General features: G+C 49.5%; 1 protein-coding gene across 1 annotated transcript in view; it reads left to right on the forward strand.

Annotated features, from left to right (window-relative positions):
- LOC139417281 (kelch domain-containing protein 8B-like) overlaps positions 1–25,427 on the forward strand; it is a 109,203-nt gene that overhangs the window by 63,809 nt on the left and 19,967 nt on the right. The window contains exons 2-3 of the mRNA XM_071166541.1: positions 6,904–7,068; positions 12,142–12,366. Of these exons, the coding sequence (XP_071022642.1) occupies positions 6,904–7,068; positions 12,142–12,366 (390 nt within the window). The remainder of the gene's footprint in view (positions 1–6,903; positions 7,069–12,141; positions 12,367–25,427) is intronic.

The following is a 25,427-nucleotide window of genomic DNA, read 5'->3' on the forward strand; positions in this document are numbered from 1 at the left end:
TCCTCTCCTCTCCTCTCCTCTCCTCTCCTCTCCTCTCCTCTCCTCTCCTCTCCTCTCCTCTCCCCAACCCTCCTCTACTCTCCCCTCCTCTCCTCTACTCTCCCCAACCCTCCTCTACTCTCCTCTCCCGAACCCTCCTCTACTCTCCTCTCCCCAACCCTCCTCTACTCTCCCCACCTCTCCTCTACTCTCCCCAACCCTCCTCTACTCTCCTCTCCCCAACCCTCCTCTACTCTCCCCTCCTCTCCTCTACTCTCCCCAACACTCCTCTTCTCTCCCCAACCCTCCTCTACTCTCCTCTCCCCAACCCTCCTCTCCTATCCTCTCCTCTCCTCTCCTCTCCTCTCCTCTCCTCTCCTCTCCTCTCCCCAACCCTCCTCTACTCTCCCCTCCTCTCCTCTACTCTCCCCAACCCTCCTCTACTCTCCCCAACCCTTCTCTACTCTCCTCTCCCCAACCCTCCTCTACTCTCCCCAACCCTCCTCTCCTCTCCCCAACCCTCCTCTACTCTCCCCAACCCTCCTCTCCTCTCCCCAACCCTCCTCTCCTCTCCCCAACCCTTCTCTACTCTCCTCTCCCCAACCCTCCTCTCCTCTCCCCAACCCTCCTCTATTCTCCCCAACCCTCCTCTCCTCTCCCCAACCCTCCTCTACTCTCCCCAACCCTCCTCTACTCTCCCCTACCCTCCTCTCCTCTCCTCTCCTATCCTCTCCTCTCCTCTCCTCTCCTCTCCTCTCCTCTCCTCTCCTCTCCTCTCCTCTCCTCTCCCCAACCCTCCTCTACTCTCCCCTCCTCTCCTCTACTCTCCCCAACCCTCCTCTACTCTCCTCTCCCGAACCCTCCTCTACTCTCCTCTCCCCAACCCTCCTCTACTCTCCCCACCTCTCCTCTACTCTCCCCAACCCTCCTCTCCTCTCCTCTCCCCAACCCTCCTCTACTCTCCCCTCCTCTACTCTCCCCAACCCTCCTCTACTCTCCCCAAACCTCCTCTACTCTCCTCTCCTCTCCCCAACCCTCCTCTACTCTCCCCAACCCTCCTCACCTCTCCCCAACACTCTTCTCCTCTCCCCAACCCTCCTCTACTCTCCTCAACCCTCCTCTCCTCTACTCTCCCCAACCCTCCTCTCCTCTACTCTCCCCAACGCTCCTCTACTCTCCCCAACCCTCCTCTACTCTCCTCTCCCCAACCCTCCTCTACTCTCCCCTCCTCTCCTCTACTCTCCCCAACACTCCTCTACTCTCCCCAACCCTCCTCTACTCTCCTCTCCCCAACCCTCCTCTCCTATCCTCTCCTCTCCTCTCCTCTCCTCTCCTCTCCTCTCCTCTCCCCAACCCTCCTCTACTCTCCCCTCCTCTCCTCTACCCTCCTCTACTCTCCCCAACCCTTCTCTACTCTCCTCTCCCCAACCCTCCTCTACTCTCCCCAACCCTCCTCTCCTCTCCCCAACCCTCCTCTACTCTCCCCAACCCTCCTCTCCTCTCCCCAACCCTCCTCTCCTCTCCCCAACCCTTCTCTACTCTCCTCTCCCCAACCCTCCTCTACTCTCCCCAACCCTCCTCTCCTCTCCCCAACCCTCCTCTACTCTCCCCAACCCTCCTCTCCTCTCCCCAACCCTCCTCTACTCTCCCCAACCCTCCTCTACTCTCCCCAACCCTCCTCTCCTCTCCTCTCCTCTCCTCTCCTCTCCTCTCCCCAACCCTCCTCTACTCTCCCCTCCTCTCCTCTACTCTCCCCAACCCTCCTCTACTCTCCTCTCCCGAACCCTCCTCTACTCTCCTCTCCCCAACCCTCCTCTACTCTCCCCACCTCTCCTCTACTCTCCCCAACCCTCCTCTCCTCTCCTCTCCCCAACCCTCCTCTACTCTCCCCTCCTCTACTCTCCCCAACCCTCCTCTACTCTCCCCAAACCTCCTCTACTCTCCTCTCCTCTCCCCAACCCTCCTCTACTCTCCCCAACCCTCCTCACCTCTCCCCAACACTCTTCTCCTCTCCCCAACCCTCCTCTACTCTCCTCAACCCTCCTCTCCTCTACTCTCCCCAACCCTCCTCTCCTCTACTCTCCCCAACGCTCCTCTACTCTCCTCAACCCTCCTCTCCTCTCCTCTACTCTCCCCAACCCTCCTCTCCTCTCCTCTCCTCTCCTCTCCTCTCCTCTCCTCTCCTCTCCTCTCCTCTCCTCTTCTCTCCTATCCTCTCCTCTCCTCTCCTCTCCTCTCCTCTCCCCAACCCTCCTCTACTCTCCCCTCCCTCTCCTCTACTCTCCCCAACCCTCCTCTACTCTCCTCTCCCGAACCCTCCTCTACTCTCCTCTCCCCAACCCTCCTCTACTCTCCCCACCTCTCCTCTACTCTCCCCAACCCTCCTCTACTCTCCTCTCCCCAACCCTCCTCTACTCTCCCCTCCTCTCCTCTACTCTCCCCAACACTCCTCTACTCTCCCCAACCCTCCTCTACTCTCCTCTCCCCAACCCTCCTCTCCTATCCTCTCCTCTCCTCTCCTCTCCTCTCCTCTCCTCTCCTCTCCTCTCCTCTCCTCTCCTCTCCCCAACCCTCCTCTACTCTCCCCTCCTCTCCTCTACTCTCCCCAACCCTCCTCTACTCTCCCCAACCCTTCTCTACTCTCCTCTCCCCAACCCTCCTCTACTCTCCCCAACCCTCCTCTCCTCTCCCCAACCCTCCTCTACTCTCCCCAACCCTCCTCTCCTCTCCCCAACCCTCCTCTCCTCTCACCAACCCTTCTCTAATCTCCTCTCCCCAACCCTCCTCTACTCTCCCCAACCCTCCTCTCCTCTCCCCAACCCTCCTCTTCTCTCCCCAACCCTCCTCTCCTCTCCCCAACCCTCCTCTACTCTCCCCAACCCTCCTCTACTCTCCCCAACCCTCCTCTCCTCTCCTCTCCTCTCCTCTCCTCTCCTCTCCTCTCCTCTCCCCAACCCTCCTCTACTCTTCCCTCCTCTACTCTCCCAACCCTCTACTCTCCCCAAACCTCCTCTACTCTCCTCTCCCCAACCCTCCTCTACTCTCCCCAACCCTCCTCACCTCTCCCCAACCCTCTTCTCCTCTCCCCAACCCTCCTCTACTCTCCCCAACCCTCCTCTCCTCTCCACAACCCTCCTCTCCTCTCCCCAACCCTCCTCTACTCTCCCCAACCCTCCTCTACTCTCCCCAACCCTCCTCTACTCTCCCCAACCCTCCTCTCCTCTCCCCAACCCTCCTCTCCTCTCCCCAACCCTCCTCTCCTCTCCCCAACCCTCCTCTACTCTCCCCAACCCTCCTCTCCTCTCCTCTCCGCTCCTTACCTCTCCCCAACCCTCCTCTACTCTCCCCTCCTCTACTCTCCCAACCCTCCTCTACTCTCCCCAAACCTCCTCTACTCTCCTCTCCCCAACCCTCCTCTACTCTCCCCAACCCTCCTCACCTCTCCCCAACCCTCTTCTCCTCTCCCCAACCCTCCTCTACTCTCCCCAACCCTCCTCTCATCTCCCCAACCCTCCTCACCTCTCCCCAACCCTCTTCTCCTCTCCCCAACCCTCCTCTACTCTCCCCAACCCTCCTCTCCTCTCCACAACCCTCCTCTCCTCTCCCCAACCCTCCTCTACTCTCCCCAACCCTCCTCTACTCTCCCCAACCCTCCTCTACTCTCCCCAACCCTCCTCTCCTCTCCCCAACCCTCCTCTCCTCTACTCTCCCCAACCCTCCTCTCCTCTCCCCAACCCTCCTCTACTCTCCCCAACCCTCCTCTCCTCTCCTCTCCGCTCCTTACCTCTCCCCAACCCTCCTCTACTCTCCCCTCCTCTACTCTCCCAACCCTCCTCTACTCTCCCCAACCCTCCTCTACTCTCCCCAACCCTCCTCTCCTCTCCCCAACCCTCCTCTCCTCTCCCCAACCCTCCTCTACTCTCCCCAACCCTCCTCTACTCTCCCCAACCCTCCTCTACTCTCCCCAACCCTCCTCTCCTCTCCCCAACCCTCCTCTACTCTCCCCAACCATCCTCTACTCTCACCTCCTCTCCTCTACCCTCCTCTACTCTCCCCTCCTCTCCTCTACTCTCCTCAACCCTCCTCTACTCTCCCCTCCTCTCCTCTACTCTCCCCAACCCTCCTCTCCACTCCCCTCCTCTACTCTCCCCTCCTCTCCTCTACTCTCCCCAACCCTCCTGTTCTCTCCCCAACCCTCCTCTCCTCTACTCTCCCCAACCCTCCTCTCCTCTCCCCAACCCTCCTCTACTCTCCCCAACCCTCCTCTCCTCTACTCTCCCCAACCCTCCTCTACTCTCCCCAACCCTCCTCTACTCTCCCCAACCCTCCTCTCCTCTCCCCAGCCCTCCTCTACTCTCCCCAACCCTCCTCTACTCTCCCCAACCCTCCTCTCCTCTCCTCTCCCCAACCCTCCTCTCCTCTCCTCTCCTCTCCTCTCCTCTCCTCTCCTCTCCTCTCCTCTCCTCTCCTCTCCTCTCCCCAACCCTCCTCTACTCTCCCCTCCTCTACTCTCCCCAACCCTCCTCTACTCTCCCCAACCCTCCTCTACTCTCCTCTCCTCTCCCCAACCCTCCTCTACTCTCCCCAACCCTCCTCACCTCTCCCCAACCCTCTTCTCCTCTCCCCAACCCTCCTCTACTCTCCCCAACCCTCCTCTACTCTCCCCAACCCTCCTCCCCTCTCCCCACCCCTCCTCTCCTCTCCCCAACCCTCCTCTACTCTCCCCTCCTTTCCTCTACTCTCCCCAACCCTCCTCTACTCTCCCCAACCCTCTTCTACTCTCCCCAACCCTCCTCTACTCTCCCCTCCTCTCCTCTACCCTCCTCTACTCTCCCCTCCTCTCCTCTACTCTCCCCAACCCTCCTCTTCTCTCCCCTCCTCTCCTCTACTCTCCCCAACCCTCCTCTACTCTCCACTCCTCTACTCTCCCCAACCCTCCTGTACTCTCCCCAACCCTCCTCTCCTCTACTCTCCCCAACCCTCCTGTACACTCCCCAACCATCCTATCCTCTACTCTCCCCAACCCTCCTCTACTCTCCCCAACCCTCCTCTACTCTCCCCAACCCTCCTCTCCTCTCCCCAACCCTCCTCTCCTCTCCCCAACCCTCCTCTCCCCAACCCTCCTCTCCCCAACCCTCCTCTCCTCTACTCTCCCCAACCCTCCTCTCCTCTACTCTCCCCAACCCTCCTCTACTCTCCCCAACCCTCCTCTACTCTCCCCAACCCTCCTCTCCTCTACTCTCCCCAACCCTCCTCTACTCTCCCCAACCCTCCTCTCCTCTACTCTCCCCAAGCCTCCTCTACTCTCACCCCAACCCTCCTCTCCTCTACTCTCCCCACCCCTCCTCTACTCTCCCCAACCCTCCTCTACTCTCCCCAACCTTCCTCTCCTCTCCCCAACCCTCCTCTACTCTCCCCAACCCTCCTCTCCTCTCCCCAACCCTCCTCTCCTCTACTCTCCCCAACCCTCCTCTCCTCTACTCTCCCCAACCCTCCTCTCCTCTACTCTCCCCAACCCTCCTCTCCTCTACTCTCCCCAACCCTCCTCTCCTCTACTCTCCCCAACCCTCCTCTCCTCTACTCACCCCAACCCTCCTCTCCTCTACCCTCCCCAACACTCCTCTCCTCTACTCTCCCCAACCCCCCTCTCATTGCCTCTCCCCAACCCTCCTCTCCTCCCCTCACCTCTCCCAACCCTCCTCTCCTCTCCCCAACTCTCCTCTCCCCAACCCTCCTCCCCTCTCCCCAACTCTCCTCTCCCCAACCCTCCTCCCCTCTCCCCAACCCTCCTCTCCTCTCCCCAACTCTCCTCTCCTCACCTCACCTCTCCCCAACCCTCTTCTCCCCAACCCTCCTCTTCCCAACCCTCCTCTCCTCTCCCCAACTCTCCTCTCCCCAACCCTCCTCTCCTCTCCCCAACCCTCCTCTCCTCCCCTCACCTCTCCCAACCCTCCTCTCCTCTCCCCAACCCTCCTCTTCCCAACCCTCCTCTCCTCTCCCCAACTCTCCTCTCCCCAACCCTCCCCCCCTCTCCCCATCCCTCCTCTCCTCTCCCCAACTCTCCTCTCCTCACCTCACCTCTCCCCAACCCTCCTCTCCCCTACCCTCCTCTCCTCTCCCCAACTCTCCTCTCCCCAACCCTCCTCTCCTCTCCCCAACTCTCCTCTCCCCAACCCTCCTCTTCTCTCCCCAACCCTCCTCTCCTCTTTCCCCTTGACCTTTCCAACCCCTCCCTCTACTCTGCCTTCTAGCAATCCACCCATCTATCCATCCATATATTAATCAATCCAGCCATCCATCCATCGTTCCATCTATTTCCAGACACTCTGCAGGGAGTGATACATTGTATTTCTCTCCTCGGTATCTGACAGGAATGTTCAGTGGCATTAAGGCAGACATCTGTTTGGGTTTGGCTCCATCTCTCGCTAGTCTCTTTTTCCCTCCCTTTTAATCTGGCTGGCAACCGCAGTGTTTCAGCAGGATGGCCATGTTTGCTTAGCTTGCGTTTTTCTTTCTCCAGTTATTTTTTTCTAATATTCTAATGTCACTGCAGCAGAGATATTTACATTTCTTCAGGCAGGGTTATCTGCATTTTTAAACCAGGCCCATGGATTGTGTTTACATATGAATCACACACACACATCTTAATCAAGAATAGGTGCACAGCATGACAGCAAGGTTAGTGTCAGAGACCAACGTGCATTTTTGTTTCGTTGGTTCTTTACTTTTATTCTTTTAACACTCTGGATAGTGGAATTGTGAACTGATGAAATTACGCCCACTCTTTAGTTCAACATGGGAAATATTTAACTCTCTCCCTTTATCTATCCCCATCTCTCCTTCTCGCACTCACTCCCTCCCTCTCTCCCCCTCTATTTCTCCCTCCCTCTCTCCCTCCCTCCCTCCCTCTCTCTCCTCTGTCAGATGGGAAAGTATATGCGCTGGGAGGGATGGCAGCTGACACGACGCCCCAGGCTTTGGTGAGGGTTTATGAGCCGGAGAAGGACCAATGGCAGCCCCTGACCTCTATGCCCACGCCCCGCTATGGAGCCGCCTCCTTCTTGAGAGGCAACAAGATCTACGTGCTGGGTAGGCCACTCCCCCATCCCCCCACACCCCCATCCCTTCCCCTTCTGTCCAGTCACCTCCCAGAGGAATGGCAGTATCGTCGCCTCTGACCACTCAGAAGACAGCATGCAGAGAGAGGTCAAAAGAGAGATTAGGCAGGTGGACCACAGTTAGATTGTTGGCCTGTAGTTAAATGGCAGCCTGCGGGACATGTTTCAGGACACCGTGTCTTCCATGCCAAACAGGCTCAAGCACTGGCCAACACTGGCCCCTCTCTCTCCCCCAACTGTGTGTCACTCTGGTCAGATCTGACCTACAGTACGGCCACACACTCCACATGTAAACGCTGTTGTACCACACACATTTAAATATGCACGTTTCTAATTGACCATGAGGATCAGAGGAACCTGTGCTGAATAGGAGAGCAACACTCACACATACAAACACACACAGACACACACACACACACTCTTGCTCAGACGTCTGGGAAGGCTCGGGCCCATCAGCCTCTCATGCTCTACAGAACTTTCTGAGTCTTGACTCACTCTGTAAGAGTTCCAAAAACAGGCAGGGAGTGAGGGACAGACAGAAAGAAAACAGACAGGGAGTGAGGGACAGACTGAAAGAGGACAGACAGAAAGAAAACAGACAGGGAGTGAGGGACAGACAGAATGAAAACAGACAGGGAGTGAGGGACAGACAGAAAGAGGACATACAGAAAGAAAACAGACAGGGAGTGAGGGACAGACAGAATGAAAACAGACAGGGAGTGAGGGACAGACAGAAAGAGGACAGACAGAAAGAAAACAGACAGGGAGTGAGGGACAGACAGAATGAAAACAGACAGGGAGTGAGGGACAGACAGAATGAAAACAGACAGGGAGTGAGGGACAGACAGAAAGAGGACAGACAGAAAGAAAACAGATAGGGAGTGAGGGACTGACAGAAAGAAAACAGACAGGGAGTGAGGGACAGACAGAAAGGGGACAGACAGAAAGAAAACAGACAGGGAGTGAGGGACAGACAGAAAGAAAACAGACAGGGAGTGAGGGACAGACAGAAAGAAAACAGACAGGGAGTGAGGGACAGACAGAAAGATAACAGACAGGGAGTGAGGGACAGACAGAAAGAAAACAGACAGGGAGTGAGGAACAGCTGTAGATCTGTTCTCTGAGTCTCTGAGCAAACATGTTCGATCTGATTTCAAATAGGTCATGAGAAAAGATTAAACAGATAGGTCATTATTCACGTTCATTCACTGGTACCAGCACTGCAGCTGTGGACAACAGTCCTAGTTTTAGAATACTTTTTAACTTGTAGGAGTAGAGACATCTACATATATGGCTGTGTAGGAGGGAAAACATTTGAAAAAGATGGCTTCTTATGAATATTCATAAGTGATCTCCATTCCCAGCAAAATAGTATAACCACATCCTCCTCTCCATGGCTACATGTCTGTCTGTCTGTCTGTCTGTCTGTCTGTCTGTCTGTCTGTCTGTCTGTCTGTCTGTCTGTTTGTTAGTTACATCCATCTGGTGTTACTGTCTGTCTGACACACCCTATCCCGTCTGCCCTGAAATTAAGTGGACATTCCTGATGATGTATCATTACGTCTGACGAGTTGACACTTGCAAGGGGCGGGGGAGGAAGGAGTGATTTTTAAATGGACCACACTTGGTTGGAAATTCGTCACTCGTTCATCCCACGATGATTGTGTTTTCAGCCACCGGTAGCTTGTGGGTGCTTTATATGTGCTAACAAAGAACAATCTTCTGAAACTCGTCAATCTATTCTTGTTCTGAGAATTGAAGGCCATTCCATGTGAGAAATTGCCAAGAAACTGAAGATATCGTACAGCGCTGTGTACTACTCCCTTCACAGAACAGCACAAACTGTCTCTAAACAGAATAGAAAGAGGAGTGGGAGGCCCCGGTGCACAACTGAGCAAGAGGATAAGTACATTAAAGTGTCTAGTCTGAGAAACAGATGCCTCATAAGTCTTCAACTGGCAGATAGATATGCCCGAAAAACACCCGTCTCAATGTCAACAGTGAAGAGGCGACTCCGGGATGCTGGCCTTCTGGGCAGATTTGTAAAGAAAAAGCCATATCTCAGACTGGCCAATAAAAATAAAAGATTAAGATGGGAAAAAGAACACAGACACAGGACAGAGGAACTCTGCCTAGAAGAATGCTATTCATTGACTACAGCTCAGCGGTCAACACCATAGTGCCCTCCAAGGTCATCAATAAGCTAATGACCCTGGGACTAAACACCTCCCTCTGCAACTGGATCCTGTACTTCCTGACGGGTCGCCCCAGGTATTAAGGGTGGGTAACAACACATCCGCATGCTGATCCTCAACACAGGGGCCCCTCAGGGGTGCGTGCTCAGTCCCCTCTTGTACTTCCGGTTTACTCATGACTGCACGGCCAGGCTCGACTCCAACACCATCATTAAGTGGGCACGACATAACCTATTCCCCCTCAGGAGACTGAAAAGATTAGGCATGGGTCCTCAGATCCTCAAAAGGTTCTACAGCTGCACCATCAAGAGCATCCCGACTGGTTGCATCACTACCTGGTATGGCAACTGCTCAGCCTCCGACTGCAAGGCACTAGAGAGCGTAGTGTGAACGGCCCAGGACATCACTGAGGCCAAGCTTCCTGACATCCAGGACCTCTACACCAGGCGGTGTCAGAGGAAGGCCCTAAAAATTGTCAAAGACTCTAGCCACCCTAGTCATAGACTGTTCTCTCTGTTACCACACGGCAAGCGGTACCGGAGCGCCAAGTCTAGGTCCAAGAGGCTTTTAAACAGCTTCTACCCACAAGCCATAAGACTCCTGAACATCTAATAAAATGGCTACCCAGACTATTTGCACCCCCCCCCCTTTTACACCACTGCTATTCTCTGTTATCATCTATGCATAGTCATTTTAATAACTCCACCTACATGTACATACTACCTCAACTAACCGGTGCCCCTGCACATTGACTCTGTATTGGCACCCCCCTGTATATAGTCTCGTAATTGTTATTTTACTGCTGCTCTTTAATTACTTGTTACTTTTATTTCTTATTCTCATCCGTATTTTTGTAAACTGCATTGTTGGTTAGGGGCTTGTAAGTAAGCATTTCACTGTAAGGTCTACACTGGTTGTATTCAGCATGTGACTAATAAGATTTGATTTGAGGGTAAGTGGACGAGGGTCATTTCATCAATTTCACCCTGCTGAGGTGTGGGAGAAGGATCCTGTGTTCACAATGTATAGTGTACTCTAGCTACATGTTGATGCCCTTTTCATGTATATAGTAGCCTTTTCAGTGCAGTCCATAAACTTTAATGTGAAACAAACACGTTGTTGTACAGGCAAAATAAGATTGGTGCTAAAATTGTAGTATGCGGACTACCTTATATGGATAGAACTGTCATAAAGTGGCATTGGTTTCCAGAATGATTTTGCTTGCATATGGGACTGTGTTTCTGGCTGCCAGACTGTTAGTTCTCACCCAGTCCAGTGTGTATGAGGTTCAGTTCAATATGGCGGTCTGTCATCAAAGCTGTCTGAGTGGGTGTGTATGTGAATACTGCCCATCTTCACTGTGAGAAGCTTTTCGGAGCCCATCCATACACTCTCTCTGAGAACATCTTGTACATCAGCTGCTACTCTGAGTGGTGTACAGCCCGGAATGTGTAGCTATTCTTCGCTCCTATCTTGTATTTTATTCTCTCTCTCTCTCTCTCTCTCTCTCTCTCTCTCTCTCTCTCTCTCTCTCTCTCTCTCTCTCTCTCTCTCTCTCTCTCTCTCTGTCTACTGATGGAGGACCGCAGGGCTTCCAGACAGGGCTCGCTGGCTGGCGAGAGGTAACAGGCTCAGCCTGCAGAGCAGACCCATACTTTTGGACTCCAGTGTGACAACCAGGGATCTGAACTGAAGACGTGTAGTAAATGTGACATTTTCCACAGAGCATTTCCCAGACTCCCATGTTTCAGCTTCCTGAGTAGGAGAGGGGCCGGGGCTGTTCATTAGCCTTATGCTAATCACACTGTTATACTGTTACAATATAACAACCACACCCCTGTACAATATAGTACATGTACCTACTGTAAATCTAATAAATGTACACAGTTAGAAAAATGAAGCAGTGCTACTCGTCTAATGTCCCTCTACTCTGTGTTATGATTCATTGAACAGGCACAAACACTTTTCTTGGCTCATTGGACTACAGTAGGATGTGTCTGGTACCTCCCTTTGAGTTGTTTTCTTTGGATGAATAATAATGTCGTATGTAACTGAATACACAGACTGTGACATGTGATGCCCATGAATAAAACCAGAATATTACCTGAAGCACGCCATGTCAGGGTTTGTGTCTGTGTCAGCAATCAGTGTGTGATCACAGGGGGAATACTGTCGGCAGGTCCAGGCTGATCAAGCCTCTGACACCGACATGCTGTAGTGCAAACTGTCTACTCAAACACGGATAGAAACTTTAGCCCAAGTCCAATAGGATCCACACCTTTCTCACTACCTGCAGGTCCAACAGCATAGCAGAGTGACTGACACGGTGTATGATCTTCACTATACACACTGCCAGCCAGACCCAAAGTGGAATACTCATCACTACACACACACACACACACTCTCTCTCTCTCTGGGTACCTGTCATGTTTGGTGGGTTTTGTTGGGTCAGGAGTGAGCATGGGGGAGAGAGAGCCTGGGGCTGTCACAGAGAGAGAGAGGGAGGATCAGAAAGGTGAGAAACCAATGGAACAAGAGAATACAAATATCTTAATATCTGGAGGTGCCAAGCTTATATTTGAGAACACATCCCAGGATATTTGGCTGCTCCTATCAGATATGGAATCAGCTAATGAAGGTCAACCATTTCCAACCATCCATTTAGTACCAATGTTGTTTTTATTTAGTTATTATTATTCATTTTATAACTGTTTCTCCCTCGCTCTCACATCTCGTCCCTCCCACCTATTCTGACCCGTCATCTCTCTCCTCTCTCATTCCTTCTCTCTCATGCCCTGCTGCCCACTCCTTCTGACCCTCTCTCCTTTCTCTCCATTCCTCCCTGGCAGGTGGGCGTCAGGGCAAGCTTCCTGTCACAGCCTTCGAGGCCTTTGACCTGGAAATGAAGAGCTGGACGCATTACCCCTGCATCCCCAGCCGCCGGGCCTTCGCCTGCTGTGCTGCTACCGAGCGGGGCTTCTTCAGCCTGGGAGGGCTCCAGCAGCCTGGCCCCCACAACTTCTACTCCAGACCACACTTCGTCAGCACAGTGGAGGAGTATGACCCAGAACAGGGTGAGTCAATTCAGAGTTTACACAGACACATACTTACAGGGGCTCCAATCACACAATTAAAGAAAACAATATATATTGTTCTCTATATTGTTCATTTATATTGTATCTTGGGGCTCCAGTACTCTAGTTCAATCAGCCAGACTTGCAAGATGAACTTATGTGGCTCAGCATTCTGTCACCCCCTATACAGTTGAAGTCGGAACTTTACATACACTTAGGTTGGAGTCATTAAAAGTAGTTTTTCAACCACTCCACAAATTTCTTGTTAACAAACTATAGATTTGGCAAGTCGGTTAGGACATCTACTTTGTGCATGACACAAGTCATTTTTACAGCAATTGTTTACAGACAGATTATTTCACTTATAATTCACTGTATCACAATACCAGGGGGTCAGAGGTTTACATACACTAGGTTGACTGTGCCTTTAAACAGCTTGGAAAGCTCCAGAAAATGTAATGGTTTTAGAAGCTTCTGATAGGCTAATTGACATAATTTGAGTCAATTGGAGGTGTACCTGTGGATGTATTTCAAGAACTACCTTCAAAGTCAGTGCCTCTTTACTTGACATCATGGGAAAATCAAAAGAAATCAGCCAAGACCTCAGAAAAAAAATTATAGACCTTCACAAGTCTGGTTCATCCTTGGGAGCAATTTCCAAATGCCTGAGGTGCTAGGTTCATCTGTACAAGCAATAGTACGCAAGAGTAAAAACCATGGGACCACACAGCCGTCATACCACTCAGGAAGGAGATGCATTCTGTCTCCTAGAGATGAATGTACTTTGGTGCCAAAAGTGCAAATCAATCCCAGAAGAACAGCAAAGGACCTTGTGAAGATAGAGGAAACAGGTACAAAAGTATCTATATCCACAGTAAAACGAGTCCTACATCGACATAACCTGAAAGGCCGCTCAGCAAGGAAGAAGCCACTGCTCCAAAACCAGCATAAAAAAGCCAGACTACGGTTTGCAACTGCACATGGGGACAAAGATCGAGGTTTGCAAGCCAAAGAACACCATCCCAACCGTGAAGCACGGGGGTGGCAGCATCATGTTTTGGGGGTGCTTTGCTGCAGGAGGGACTGGTGCACTTCACAAAATAGATGGCATCATGAGGAAGGAAAGGTATGTGGATATATTGAAGCAGCATCTCAAGACATCAGTCAGGAAGTTAAAGCTTGCTTGCAAATTGGTCTTTCAAATGGACAATGACCCCAAGCATACTTCCAAAGTTGTGTCAAAATGGCTTAAGGACAACAAAGTCAAGGTATTGGAGTGGTCATCACAAAGCCTTGACCTCAATCCTATAGAAAATTTGTGGGCAGAACAGAAAAAGCGTGTGCGAGCAAAGGAGGCCTACAAACCTGACTCAGTTACACCAGCTCTGTCAGGAGGAATGGGCCAAAATTCACCCAACTTTTTGTGGGAAGCTTGTGTGAGGCTACCTGAAACGTTTGACCCTAGTTAAACAATTTAAAGACAATGCCACCAAATACTAATTGAGTGTATGTAAACTTCTGACCCACTGGGAATGTGATGAAATAAATAAAAGCTGAAATAAATCCTTCTCTGTACTATTATTCTGACATTTCACATTCTTAAAATAAAGTGGTGATCCTAACTGATGTAATACAGGGAATTTTTATTAGGATTAAATGTCAGGAATTGTGAAAAACTGAGTTTAAGTGTAATTGGCTAAGGTGTATGTAAACTTCCGACTTCAACTGTATATGCTACCCATACATGTGTAATATCAACCTCAGTTATATAAACGCAACTCAACCCTTATCTACTGTCACACACTTGGCTTACTCTCCTAACACATCCACTAAGAAAACACTTCTGTATCTTTCCACTACTTTTGAAAGCATATCCCTGCTTGAGGTCAGGCAAGGTGGGTTTGGGTGTTACTGAGTCACAGAGCCGTCGAATAGGGTCTTGATCACACGTTTGCCTACTGCAGCAGCGTACTGGTACACTGAGACAGATATTCCAGAACTGTGCTGTGTATGATTCGCCTTCCACTTCTGGATTAATCCCAGCGCGTGTGTCTTGGGTGTGTGTGCGTGCATGTGGGAGGGGAATCTTATTCTCTGTCCATATTAACATTTTATATTTTACTCCCTGCTGTGCATTTCCGGTCCTGATATAAGGCATACTGTATAACCTTTGCAGTTGCTGAAATTAAAAGCCAGATGAGTTTAGTTTCATTTGGCTTTTGAAGATCTGGATTTATTCTGAAGAACAAAGCATCCCAAGCTTTTCACGGTGAAAAGGTGACCTCCTGTGTGTGTGTGTGTGTGTGTGTGTGTGTGTGTGTGTGTGTGTGTGTGTGTGTCCTTAATGGGTGAGCGATTTTGTGGTTAGTGTGCTCTGTCTCCCTCTCAATTCCTTTCCATTCATTGCGTCCCTGCTAGGACCCAGGGGTAAACTCAAGGCACGGTGGCCAGGCAATCGCCTCAGACCGATAATAGAATAGCAGCTCAAAAACAGGCCCAGTCAAAGAAGTGCATTTATATTCAATCTCCCTCTGCCTCGTAGGATAGTCATGAAATTCCATCTTAGAAGTGTCTATTCCGATGCAGTGAATAGTAGAAAGAGAAACTTGTTGTAAAGAAATAGAACTGATGGATTTTTAAACGCTTCCTACTGGTGTCAATGCAATTGTTACACATGTCATGGAGTTTCTCTTTTGTAGGGGAATGCATGAAGATGTAGTCTGGCTAACACCTAACTCAAAGTCCTCCTGACTTCAGAGTCTGGAAAGGCTGTCTTGATGTTGTCGGTATGATGCATGGATAATGAAGGGGGCTGTGCTTTTCCTGGTTGGTTTTCCTTTATGTCTTTCTCACACAAACACCCACATGGACAGCCGCACACAGCCCTGAGCACTGCCCCCTTCCATTATAACTGTTGGATTTTCAAATCGCTCAGAAATTGAGCGGATGCATTGATTGGTTCTCTCAAAAGTTACTTTTGAGAGAACCAATCGATGCAACTTTTGAGAGAACCAATCAATGCGTCCGCTCAATTTCTGAGCGAATACTGCATTTACAATAGCCTCCTGTCCAGACCAGTGTGTCTCAGCTCTCCCTGGGCTGTGAGTCACGTGAGTTGCGTCAGCCAGGCTATGAAAGATAGGCCTGTCGTGAAGAAAATTCCATTGTACTGTGCTGCAATGTAATATATTTGAGTCTAATACATTAGGGCTGGTTACATGAAGCAAGAGGGTTATGCAGGTTGTAACCGGTTCATTTTTACATCCTCAAATGTTTTAATCAAGACAGTTTGCAAGTAAATGTCCAATCATGAAAATGAATGGCTGCACAAGGCAGAACAGCATGCCCAGTTAATGGAACATAGTGTGCCCCCTCTGTGTGGGTTGTGTACGTGTATGTGTGTGTGTAAGAGAGCGGGAGAGAGAGCGAGGTGGCCATAATTCCATTATCACCTCACCTATTACTGTGCAGCCTGGAGATAATACAGTATGTTTTATATACTGTATGTTTTATGTGCAGTATGTTTTATGTACAGTAATCACCAGCACACAGTTTACAGGCCATATCCTCAATTACACATCTCTTATCTGCCCCTTTACAACTGTGTAGCACTGAGCTGAGGAAACCTGTGGGTGTGTTGGTGGGTGACAGCATGTGTGATTATGAGCCTAATAGGGTGAAGAAGAAGGAACAGACAGAGGGACTAGTCCCACCACTCTGACTCTTACCATACACCTTCTTGACTACACAGTGTTTACCTCAATCAATACTGGCTATCGACCATGTGCTTAAACGGAGTATTCATGTCTTTAGGATTTCACTGTTGAACGGAATATTTGACTTACTCTTTCAGTTGAATTTATTTTTGGAGAAAACCTTTTAGTTTCCATCAAACCGAACCATGAATTGAAGGGAGGGACGTGTGAGACGCCACTCAGCCATACGAAGGAGCAGTCATGCCTGGGAAACATGCCACTCAGCCATACGAAGGAGCAGTCATGCCTGGGAAACATGCCACTCAGCCATACGAAGGAGCAGTCATGCCTGGGAAACATGCCACTTAGCCATATGAAGGAGCCTGGGAAACATGCCACTCAGCCATACGAAGGAGCAGTCATGCCTGGGAAACATGCCACTCAGCCATACGAAGGAGCAGTCATGCCTGGGAAACATGCCACTTAGCCATACGAAGGAGCAGTCATGCCTGGGAAACATGCCACTCAGCCATACGAAGGAGCAGTCATGCCTGGGAAACATGCCTCTCAGCCATACGAAGGAGCAGTCATGCCTGGGAAACATGCCACTTAGCCATATGAAGGAGCAGCCATGCCTGGGAAACATGCCACTTAGCCATATGAAGGAGCCTGGGAAACATGCCACTCAGCCATACGAAGGAGCAGCCATGCCTGGGAAACATGCCTCTCAGCCATACGAAGGAGCAGTCATGCCTGGGAAACATGCCACTTAGCCATATGAAGGAGCAGCCATGCCTGGGAAACATGCCACTTAGCCATATGAAGGAGCAGCCATGCCTGGGAAACATGCCAGTCAGCCATACGAAGGAGCAGTCATGCCTGGGAAACATGCCACTTAGCCATATGAAGGAGCAGTCATGCCTGGGAAACATGCCACTCAGCCATACGAAGGAGCAGCCATGCCTGGGAAACATGCCACTCAGCCATACGAAGGAGCAGCCATGCCTGGGAAACATGCCACTTAGCCATATGAAGGAGGAGCCATGCCTGGGAAACATGCCACTCAGCCGCATGAAGGAGCAGCCATGCCTGGGAAACATGCCACTCGGCCATACGAAGGAGCAGCCATGCCTGGGAAACATGCCACTCAGCCGCATGAAGGAGCAGCCATGCCTGGGAAACATGCCACTCAGCCATACGAAGGAGCAGCCATGCCTGGGAAACATGCCACTCGGCCATACGAAGGAGCAGTCATGCCTGGGAAACATGCCACTTAGCCATACGAAGGAGCAGCCACGCCTGGGAAACATGCCACTTAGCCATACGAAGGAGCAGCCATGCCTGGGAAACATGCCACTTAGCCATACGAAGGAGCAGCCATGCCTGGGAAACATGCCACTTAGCCATACGAAGGAGCAGTCATGCCTAGGAAACATGCCACTCAGCCATACGAAGGAGCAGTCATGCCTGGGAAACATGCCACTCAGCCATACGAAGGAGCAGTCATGCCTGGGAAACATGCCACTCAGCCATACGAAGGAGCAGTCATGCCTGGGAAACATGCCACTTAGCCGCATGAAGGAGCCTGGGAAACATGCCACTTAGCCATATGAAGGAGCAGCCATGCCTGGGAAACATGCCACTCAGCCAGACGAAGGAGCAGCCATGCCTGGGAAACCTTCCACTTAGCCGCATGAAGGAGCCTGGGAAACATGCCACTTAGCCATATGAAGGAGGAGCCATGCCTGGGAAACATGCCACTCAGCCATATGAAGGAGCAGCCATGCCTGGGAAACATGCCACTCAGCCATACGAAGGAGCAGCCATGCCTGGGAACATGCCACTCAGCCATATGAAGGGGATCCAATTGACCCGGTGCTCTATAGCTATTATTATGCACGCATTTGAATTCCCATCCCAGTCTCACTTTAAGTACTGCACATCTGCTTAATGGTAATGGCTGAATTATCATCTTGAGTTCCCATGGAGGAGCTATTATTGAAGACTCAATATTAAGATCCTTCCCTCTTAAGCACCCCCTCAGGCGCCATGTTAAAAGCCATTATGGTGGTTGGTTTGTAGAGGGCCGAGGGTGGAGAGTGAGTTTTTATCCTCTGGCTGCCTCTCTGGTTAATAGTTTCTCTGAGAATGATGGCACATCCTCACTAAAAGATTGAACATTCCCCATTTTGTGTGTGACTGTGTTAGTGATGTTAAAATGCCCTGTTTTCAGTCATATTTCATATTCTGCCATAGTTAACGTGTTTTCCCACCATGTCACCTGCAGCAGTTAAGAGTGTCAATTGAATGTGTGGGTAATGTGTGTAGAATACGGATTGGCTAATTGTGTAATTATAGGTCCCTCCCACCAATTTGAGTTGATTGAATACAGGTGTATATGTGTTTGGGGTCTTTTAGAAGTTAGTAGGGCTCTTTTTTTTTTTCTTCCTCAGGAGGAAGAGGATTTAGTAATGTGGAGCTAATGTTGTAAACCGTGATTGACCTTAAATGCACCTTAAAGGTATGTTTGCAGACCTCCATTATATCATGGAACGGACCTGGGGATAGTGGACGACTGTAGGTCGAGTATAGGGCATAGGATTTCCCTTGATGAGGCAAAAATAAGAGATTTAGACTTGAAAAGTAGAAGATTGTCAGGTCAAGTCGGTAATTGGACAAAGGAGGAGGATTGGAGGGAATGAGAGGTGAGGTTGAAAAGACTGAGGGAGGCAGAGGATGGGTGTGAATCTGTCGAAGGGAGCAGGCGCTCCGTGTGATGCAATTTGGGGAAAGACCTGTATCTTGTTTTACGCTTAGGTACAGGGCACCGTTGGAGGGAATGATTTCTGGGGTAGCGTTAAGTGTGGAGGTGGAGCAGTTGAAGGTTCCTGGTGTTTGTGACGCCCGCCGTTTGGTGTGACGCAGACGGAGTGTCCGGTACGAGAGAGGCAGGTTGAGGTGACCAGGGTCAGAGTAGTGCAGAAGGTGTCGTATGATGAGGTAGTGAAGAAGGGTAGAGGAGGGATGAAGGGTGAGTGATTCTGAGAGGATCCCTGTGAATAGTAGTTTTGTGACAGAACAGAGGGATTGGCTAATGAGTGATATGTTTCATTAAGGTTGGCTTTTTAGCATTCATAGCAATGGTTATCAACTGTACCGCAGAGATGGAACGTACAGTCACAGAAAATAGATGTTGTGGTGGCAGCTGCAGAGAAGTTCTTGGGGGTAGGAGATTTGACTTCAGAAGAGTTACAGGGTGTGTTGAGTGGTAGTGTCCCGTCCTCTCAGGTCGTCGGCCTGGGGTTGGATCAGAGAGGGTTAAAGTAGTGGAATAAAGTTTTTTAATGAGTATAGGGTTAGTTGGTAGGGTAATTAAAAATATGTATATATATATTTTTTTCCTGGTTTCCTTTTTATATCACAGTGTAATGGATCTATACTATAGTTCAGTTGGGGGTGGTAATGCAACATATAGGATGCCAACGGCTGTTAAATAAAAAGGCGTTAGTTGGAAGCAAGGATAGAGGAAAGCATCTTTGCTAGATTTTATGATATTTTAATTGTTGTTTCAGCATTTTAGCTCAGATTTTTAACCTGTATTTATCTATTTATTGACTAATTCAAAATGTCGAGGAACTGTTTCTGATTTCAAGAAACCTTATGTGCACGAGGTAACGGCCAACTTCATCACACTTCCCTTTCACTCTGCTGTTATCGGGGAGAGGTACTGACAAACTTTAATGGCTACTGGCTATCAATCAATAACTTTTACCAGAGCAGCGTAATACCCTGTACACCCTCTATCCCACTCAATATCATGCCCTATCTGGGTCTGTAACTTTCTGTGTTTGTATTTGTCTTAACGCACTTCCTTCCCTCCTCTCTCACTGAATGCCAGCTGTTAATGTGATTAGTGTAGGTTATGGTGCTTAGGGCAGAGTAGGGGGATGAGAGTAGGCCTTTGGTGCAAACAGGGCTTAGAGGCCTACACAAATTGTACTATGTCCCTGGTGAGTCTACACTTCTGTTTGTGTGGGGGCTGAAGAGGCTTTGGGGGGGGGGCTTATGGGATGCGATGGAGGGAGGGGTTGCTCTACATAGATTCTATGTTCTAGATCGTAGAAAATAGGATGTTCTGTTGTATGCTGGCTGCCTTTTGAGGTGGTACCTCATGATCAAACACTAGTTTCTAACCTCCGCATTCCCCACTAGTTTGATTCGGCTAAAAGCCTCCAGTTAAGAAAAGGTTTATCTGAAATATAAGGAGATTAGATCTGGGCAGAAGTCCTCTGGCAGTCTCTATGGGGGTGCCACAGGGTTCAATTCTCGGGCCGACTCTTTTCTCTGTATATATCAATGATATATTCTCATGCTGCGGGCGATTCCCTGATCCACCTCTACGCAGACGACACCATTCTATATACTTCTGGCCCGTCCTTGGACACTGTGCTATCTAACCTCCAAACGAGCTTCAATGCCATACAGCACTCCTTCCGTGGCCTCCAACTGCTCTTAAACGCTAGTAAAACCAAATGCATGCTTTTCAACCGTTCGCTGCCTGCACCCGCACGCCTGACCAGCATCACCACCCTGGATGGTTCCGACCTTGAATATGTGGACATCTATAAGTACCTAGGTGTCTGGCTAGACTCTAAACTCTCCTTCCAGACCCATATCAAACATCTCCAATCGAAAATCAAATCAAGAGTCGGCTTTCTATTCCGCAACAAAGCCTCCTTCACTCACGCCGCCAAACTTACCCTAGTAAAACTGACTATCCTACCGATCCTCGACTTCGGCGATGTCATCTACAAAATTGCTTCCAACACTCTACTCAGCAAAATGGATGCAGTTTATCACAGTGCCATCCGTTTTGTCACTAAAGCACCTTATACCACCCACCACTGCGACTTGTATGCTCTAGTCGGCTGGCCCTCGCTACATATTCGTCGCCAGACCCACTGGCTCCAGGTCATCTACAAGTCCATGCTAGGTAAAGCTCCGCCTTATCTCAGTTCACTGGTTACGATGGCAACACCCATCCGTAGCACGCGCTCCAGCAGGTGTATCTCACTGATCATCCCTAAAGCCAACACCTCATTTGGCCGCCTTTCGTTCCAGTTCTCTGCTGCCTGTGACTGGAACGAATTGCAAAAATCGCTGAAGTTGGAGACTTTTATCTCCCTCACCAACTTCAAACATCTGCTATCTGAGCAGCTAACCGATCGCTGCAGCTGTACATAGTCTATTGGTAAATAGCCCACCCATTTTCACCTACCTCATCCCCATACTGTTTTTATTTATTTATTTTTCTGCTCTTTTGCACACCAATATCTCTACCTGTACATAACCATCTGATCATTTATCACTCCAGTGTTAATCTGCATAATTGTAATTATTTGCCTACCTTCTCATGCCTTTTGCACACAATGTATATATAGACTCCCCTTTTTTCTACTGTGTTATTGACTTGTTAATTGTTTACTCCATGTGTAACTCTGTGTTGTCTGTTCACACTGCTATGCCTTATCTTGGCCAGGTCGCAGTTGCAAATGAGAACTTGTTCTCAACTAGCCTACCTGGTTAAATAAAGGTGAAATAAATAAAAATAAAATAAAAAAATCAAAATGGAGCTTGTCTCTATGCCTCTGTCAATCAGAAAATGAACCAGTCTCCTTCCTATCAATCAAAGGTTCCTCACAGTTACCGTTTACTCTCAAAGTTCAATTGGTGGTGCAAGATGGGGTAGTGCCACCCTCAGACAGAGCTGTTTCCTAGAGATGACCTGTCAATCAAAGTCACCCCTCTAGGGATGGAGAGGAACCTCTTTGATTTTCCAACAGAAAACACCCTAATGTCACCAGGGACCTTCTTCTCCCTTCTTAAACTGACTTTGCCTTTCTTTCTTTCCCGACTACTGTGTGTTTGTAGTGTATAAAGGCCTGCAAAGAACATAACCTCAATCACATTCCAAAGCCTTCCATTTCTCCCTTCCATCTGTTGCTACTGATAGTATTCCCGGCATGATGCCCATTCACCGATAATACAGAGAAACAGATTACACACTAATGAACTGAAATGAATTATGGGACGTGAAAATAATAAATTGAAAAATGTCTGACATTTTCACTGGAAAAAAATCAATGCTTGTTATTCAGCTTTCAGTCTCATGGTTAACTCCCAATGGTGATAATGAGATTGTAATCCTAAGAACATATTTTAAATAGAACGTGAGAGTTGCACAGATTATTATAACCATTTCTTTCTCACCAACTGAATAGTGGAAATTCCTCAGTAGTTTAAGGCAGTGGAAGTTCCTCAAGGTAGTTTAAGGCAGTGGAAGTTCCTCAAGGTAGTTTAAGGCAGTGGAAGTTCCTCAAGGTAGTTTAGGACGGAATTATATTTCATTTAAAATGATTAACTATGCTCCTTGTGCCTCTTGATAATAATAATTACGTTGATACATGTTTAACAAGTCATTTGACTGCTTTAATGAAAAATCCTGTGATTTAAAAGTAAATGACTCGAGTAAACCTGCCGCAGAGATGTTGGACGCTGCATCCAAACAGGGTAAATACTCCCTGCAGCGTGGATTTACTTCCTCCATGACGATAATAGAACCGATGGCCTGATTTATATTCAAAACAGAGCATTGCACTGGCAGTTAAATGTTTCTATGACTGAAGCAAGTAGGGGTGAGTGAAAGAACAGTGATGTGTGTAGACTACAGAAGCATTATCTAGGGGTCAGAAATCATGTTACCGTACAGCTAAATCCAATGGCCTCCTAAAGCAAATTGGGCAGTATACAGCATTCTGAATTACTGTAGCGAGGTATGCATCCTGTACTATATTCTAGGAGCCCACAGCAGTTTGACTGGAGTCAACAGCAGCAGGGTCTGGCTGGTGTTTCTGTATGATATGTTGAATAAAGGAATAAAGACAGACACCAATGTCAGGTTCAATAGCCTTGTTTGTGCATTGTACAAACCCCTACAACTGGAGTCCGGGGAACAGTCCGGCTAGTCGATTACCTATCAACTAGACTCCGTAACATCATCCTTTTCAATAGAAAGTGCAAACATAAAGGCGTAACATTAAGTTCTTAAGTCAGGTCATAACAATAGAAAAAGCATAACATTTTCTTTTTACTTCAGTTGTCATCTTCCTTTTTTAATTTTATTATTTAAGAAAAAATATATATTTTAATTAACCCAGGGCAAGTTAACAGTCCCTTGCTTACAGAGTAAGCCTGTCCGGTGGCTTGCACAGCCGACCCACCCGTGAGTAAGTATTGGCTCTGACAGGGGTAGGATTAGGGGCACGAGCTGGAGAGCTTGGTGGGGTAGAAACCTCACCTTCAGTTGGCCCATGTCTCAATTCTGCGCCCCTTACCCTTAGGCCTGGACTGTGATCCAGCTCATCTAGGTGAGTGTATGGCGTGTTCTGGTTTGTCTGCTCTGCTACGCGCAGATCCACCCGATTGCGATGATAGAGGGAGCCACCAACATCCACCAGGTAAGAACGTGGCGCAACTCTCTGCAGGCATGTGCCCAGCCTCCAAAGTCCTGTGTGGTCTCCCGGCAGCGGTTTCATCCTTATCGTTTCACCCACCTCCAGCTCTGGTAAGTCTCGAGCAGTCCGGTCGTAGAAGCACTTAGCGAGCTGCTTTCTGTGACGCTGTTTGTCCGTGACGCCAACCATGGCGCAGGGCTCAAGTAGCTTGTTAGCTACAGGGATGGTAGTCTTCAGACGTCTGGACAGAAGGCGTTGTGCTGGGCTGCTGTCCATGTTTTCGGTGGGTGTGTTCCTCCACTGTAAGATCGCTTTCCATGGGTTGTTGCTGTCGCGCAAGGCCTTGCTTAACAGGTTTTTTGCAATCTTGACAGCTGATTCTGCCTTGCCATTTGCTTTTGGGTGTCTTGGCGAGGAGGTCACGTGGTCAAACTCTCATTCTGAGGCGAAACGCTTGAACTGTGCAGTGAATTGTGGGCCATTGTCCGTGATTACCTTGTCAGGCTGACCTTGCCTTGCAAACTGCGCCTTGCAGCGCTTTATGACTGTCTCTGCAGACAAGTCGGGGAGCAGTTCAATTTCCCAAAAGTCAGAGTAGTGATCAACGATGAGAAGAGAGTCCTTTTGTCTGTGGCTGAATAAGTCCATGCTGACGATTTGCCAGGCCCTTGTGGGCAGTTCGTGTGACATCATGGTTTCCTTTTGCTGTTCATGAGCGTACTCGTTGCATGTGGTACAGTTGCTGACAAAGTCTTTAATATCTGCTTGCATGTTTGGGCAGTATAATGTTTCACGAGCCTGGTGGTAGCATGCGTCACCTCCAACGTGACTGGAGTGTATGCGGGTAAGCATCTCTGGACGTAGTGATTTGGGAATAATGACCTTCTGACCTCTGAACAAGATGCCATTTTGCACGCTGATCTCATCTCGAAAGGTCCAGTATTCTCTCACTGTGAAAGATGTCTCCTCTTTCAGGTATGGGCAACCTGCGAGAGCCATGGACTTCAGTGACTGTAGGTGTTCGTCCTTGTCAGTGTGTTGCCTTATCTGGGCTAGGCGGTGATCTGTGACGTTTAAGTAGTCTGCCTGATTGATCTGTTTAACATCTTGTTGTTCCTGCTGTAGCGAACAGATGGCCTGCCGCTCATAGACAGTGCCTCTGCCTGTACATTGTGTTGTTGCCCTGCTCAGTGTGTCGCTGATGTACATCTCTGGTCCTGGCTTGTAAATGACCTTCAGGCTGTAGTTTTGCAGAGTCAGGAGCATGCTTTGAAGCCTCTTGGGCGCGTTGAGAGGTTTACTGAATATGGCAATGAGTGGTTTGTGGTCAGTTTCAGCGGTGACCAGGTCTCGCCCATATAAGTAGTGATGAAATCGCTGGCAGGAGAAGACGATGCTGAGGCACTCTTTCTCAATTTGTGCATAGTTTTGTTCGGTGGGGGTGAGCGCTCTCGAGGCAAACGCAACTGGCTGGTCTTCCTGCATAAGGCAGCATCCAAGTCCCCTTTGGCTGGAGTCGCTCTGGATTGTGACAGGCTTCATGACGTCGTAGTAGCGCAACACTGGCATGGATGAAGCCAGAGATTTCATCTCCTGCACTGCGGCCTCGTGCTTGGGTAGCCAGTGCCATGGTGTGTCTTTGTCTAGCAACCAGTGCAGAGGCTCACAGACTGCTGATAGGTGTGGCATGAACTTTGCAAGATAGTTTGCAAAGCCGATGAGACGCTGTACTCATTTTGCATCAGACGGGTTTGGCATGTCGAGGATCGCTCTGACCTTGTCTGGGTCCGGCTTCAGGCCTTTTGCCGAGAGAATGTGGCCATGGAAGTGGACGTCTTTCACCTTGAACTGC

This window comes from Oncorhynchus clarkii, chromosome 9, assembly GCF_045791955.1.
Source record: "Oncorhynchus clarkii lewisi isolate Uvic-CL-2024 chromosome 9, UVic_Ocla_1.0, whole genome shotgun sequence".
In the NCBI taxonomy this organism is placed as follows: domain Eukaryota; kingdom Metazoa; phylum Chordata; class Actinopteri; order Salmoniformes; family Salmonidae; genus Oncorhynchus; species Oncorhynchus clarkii.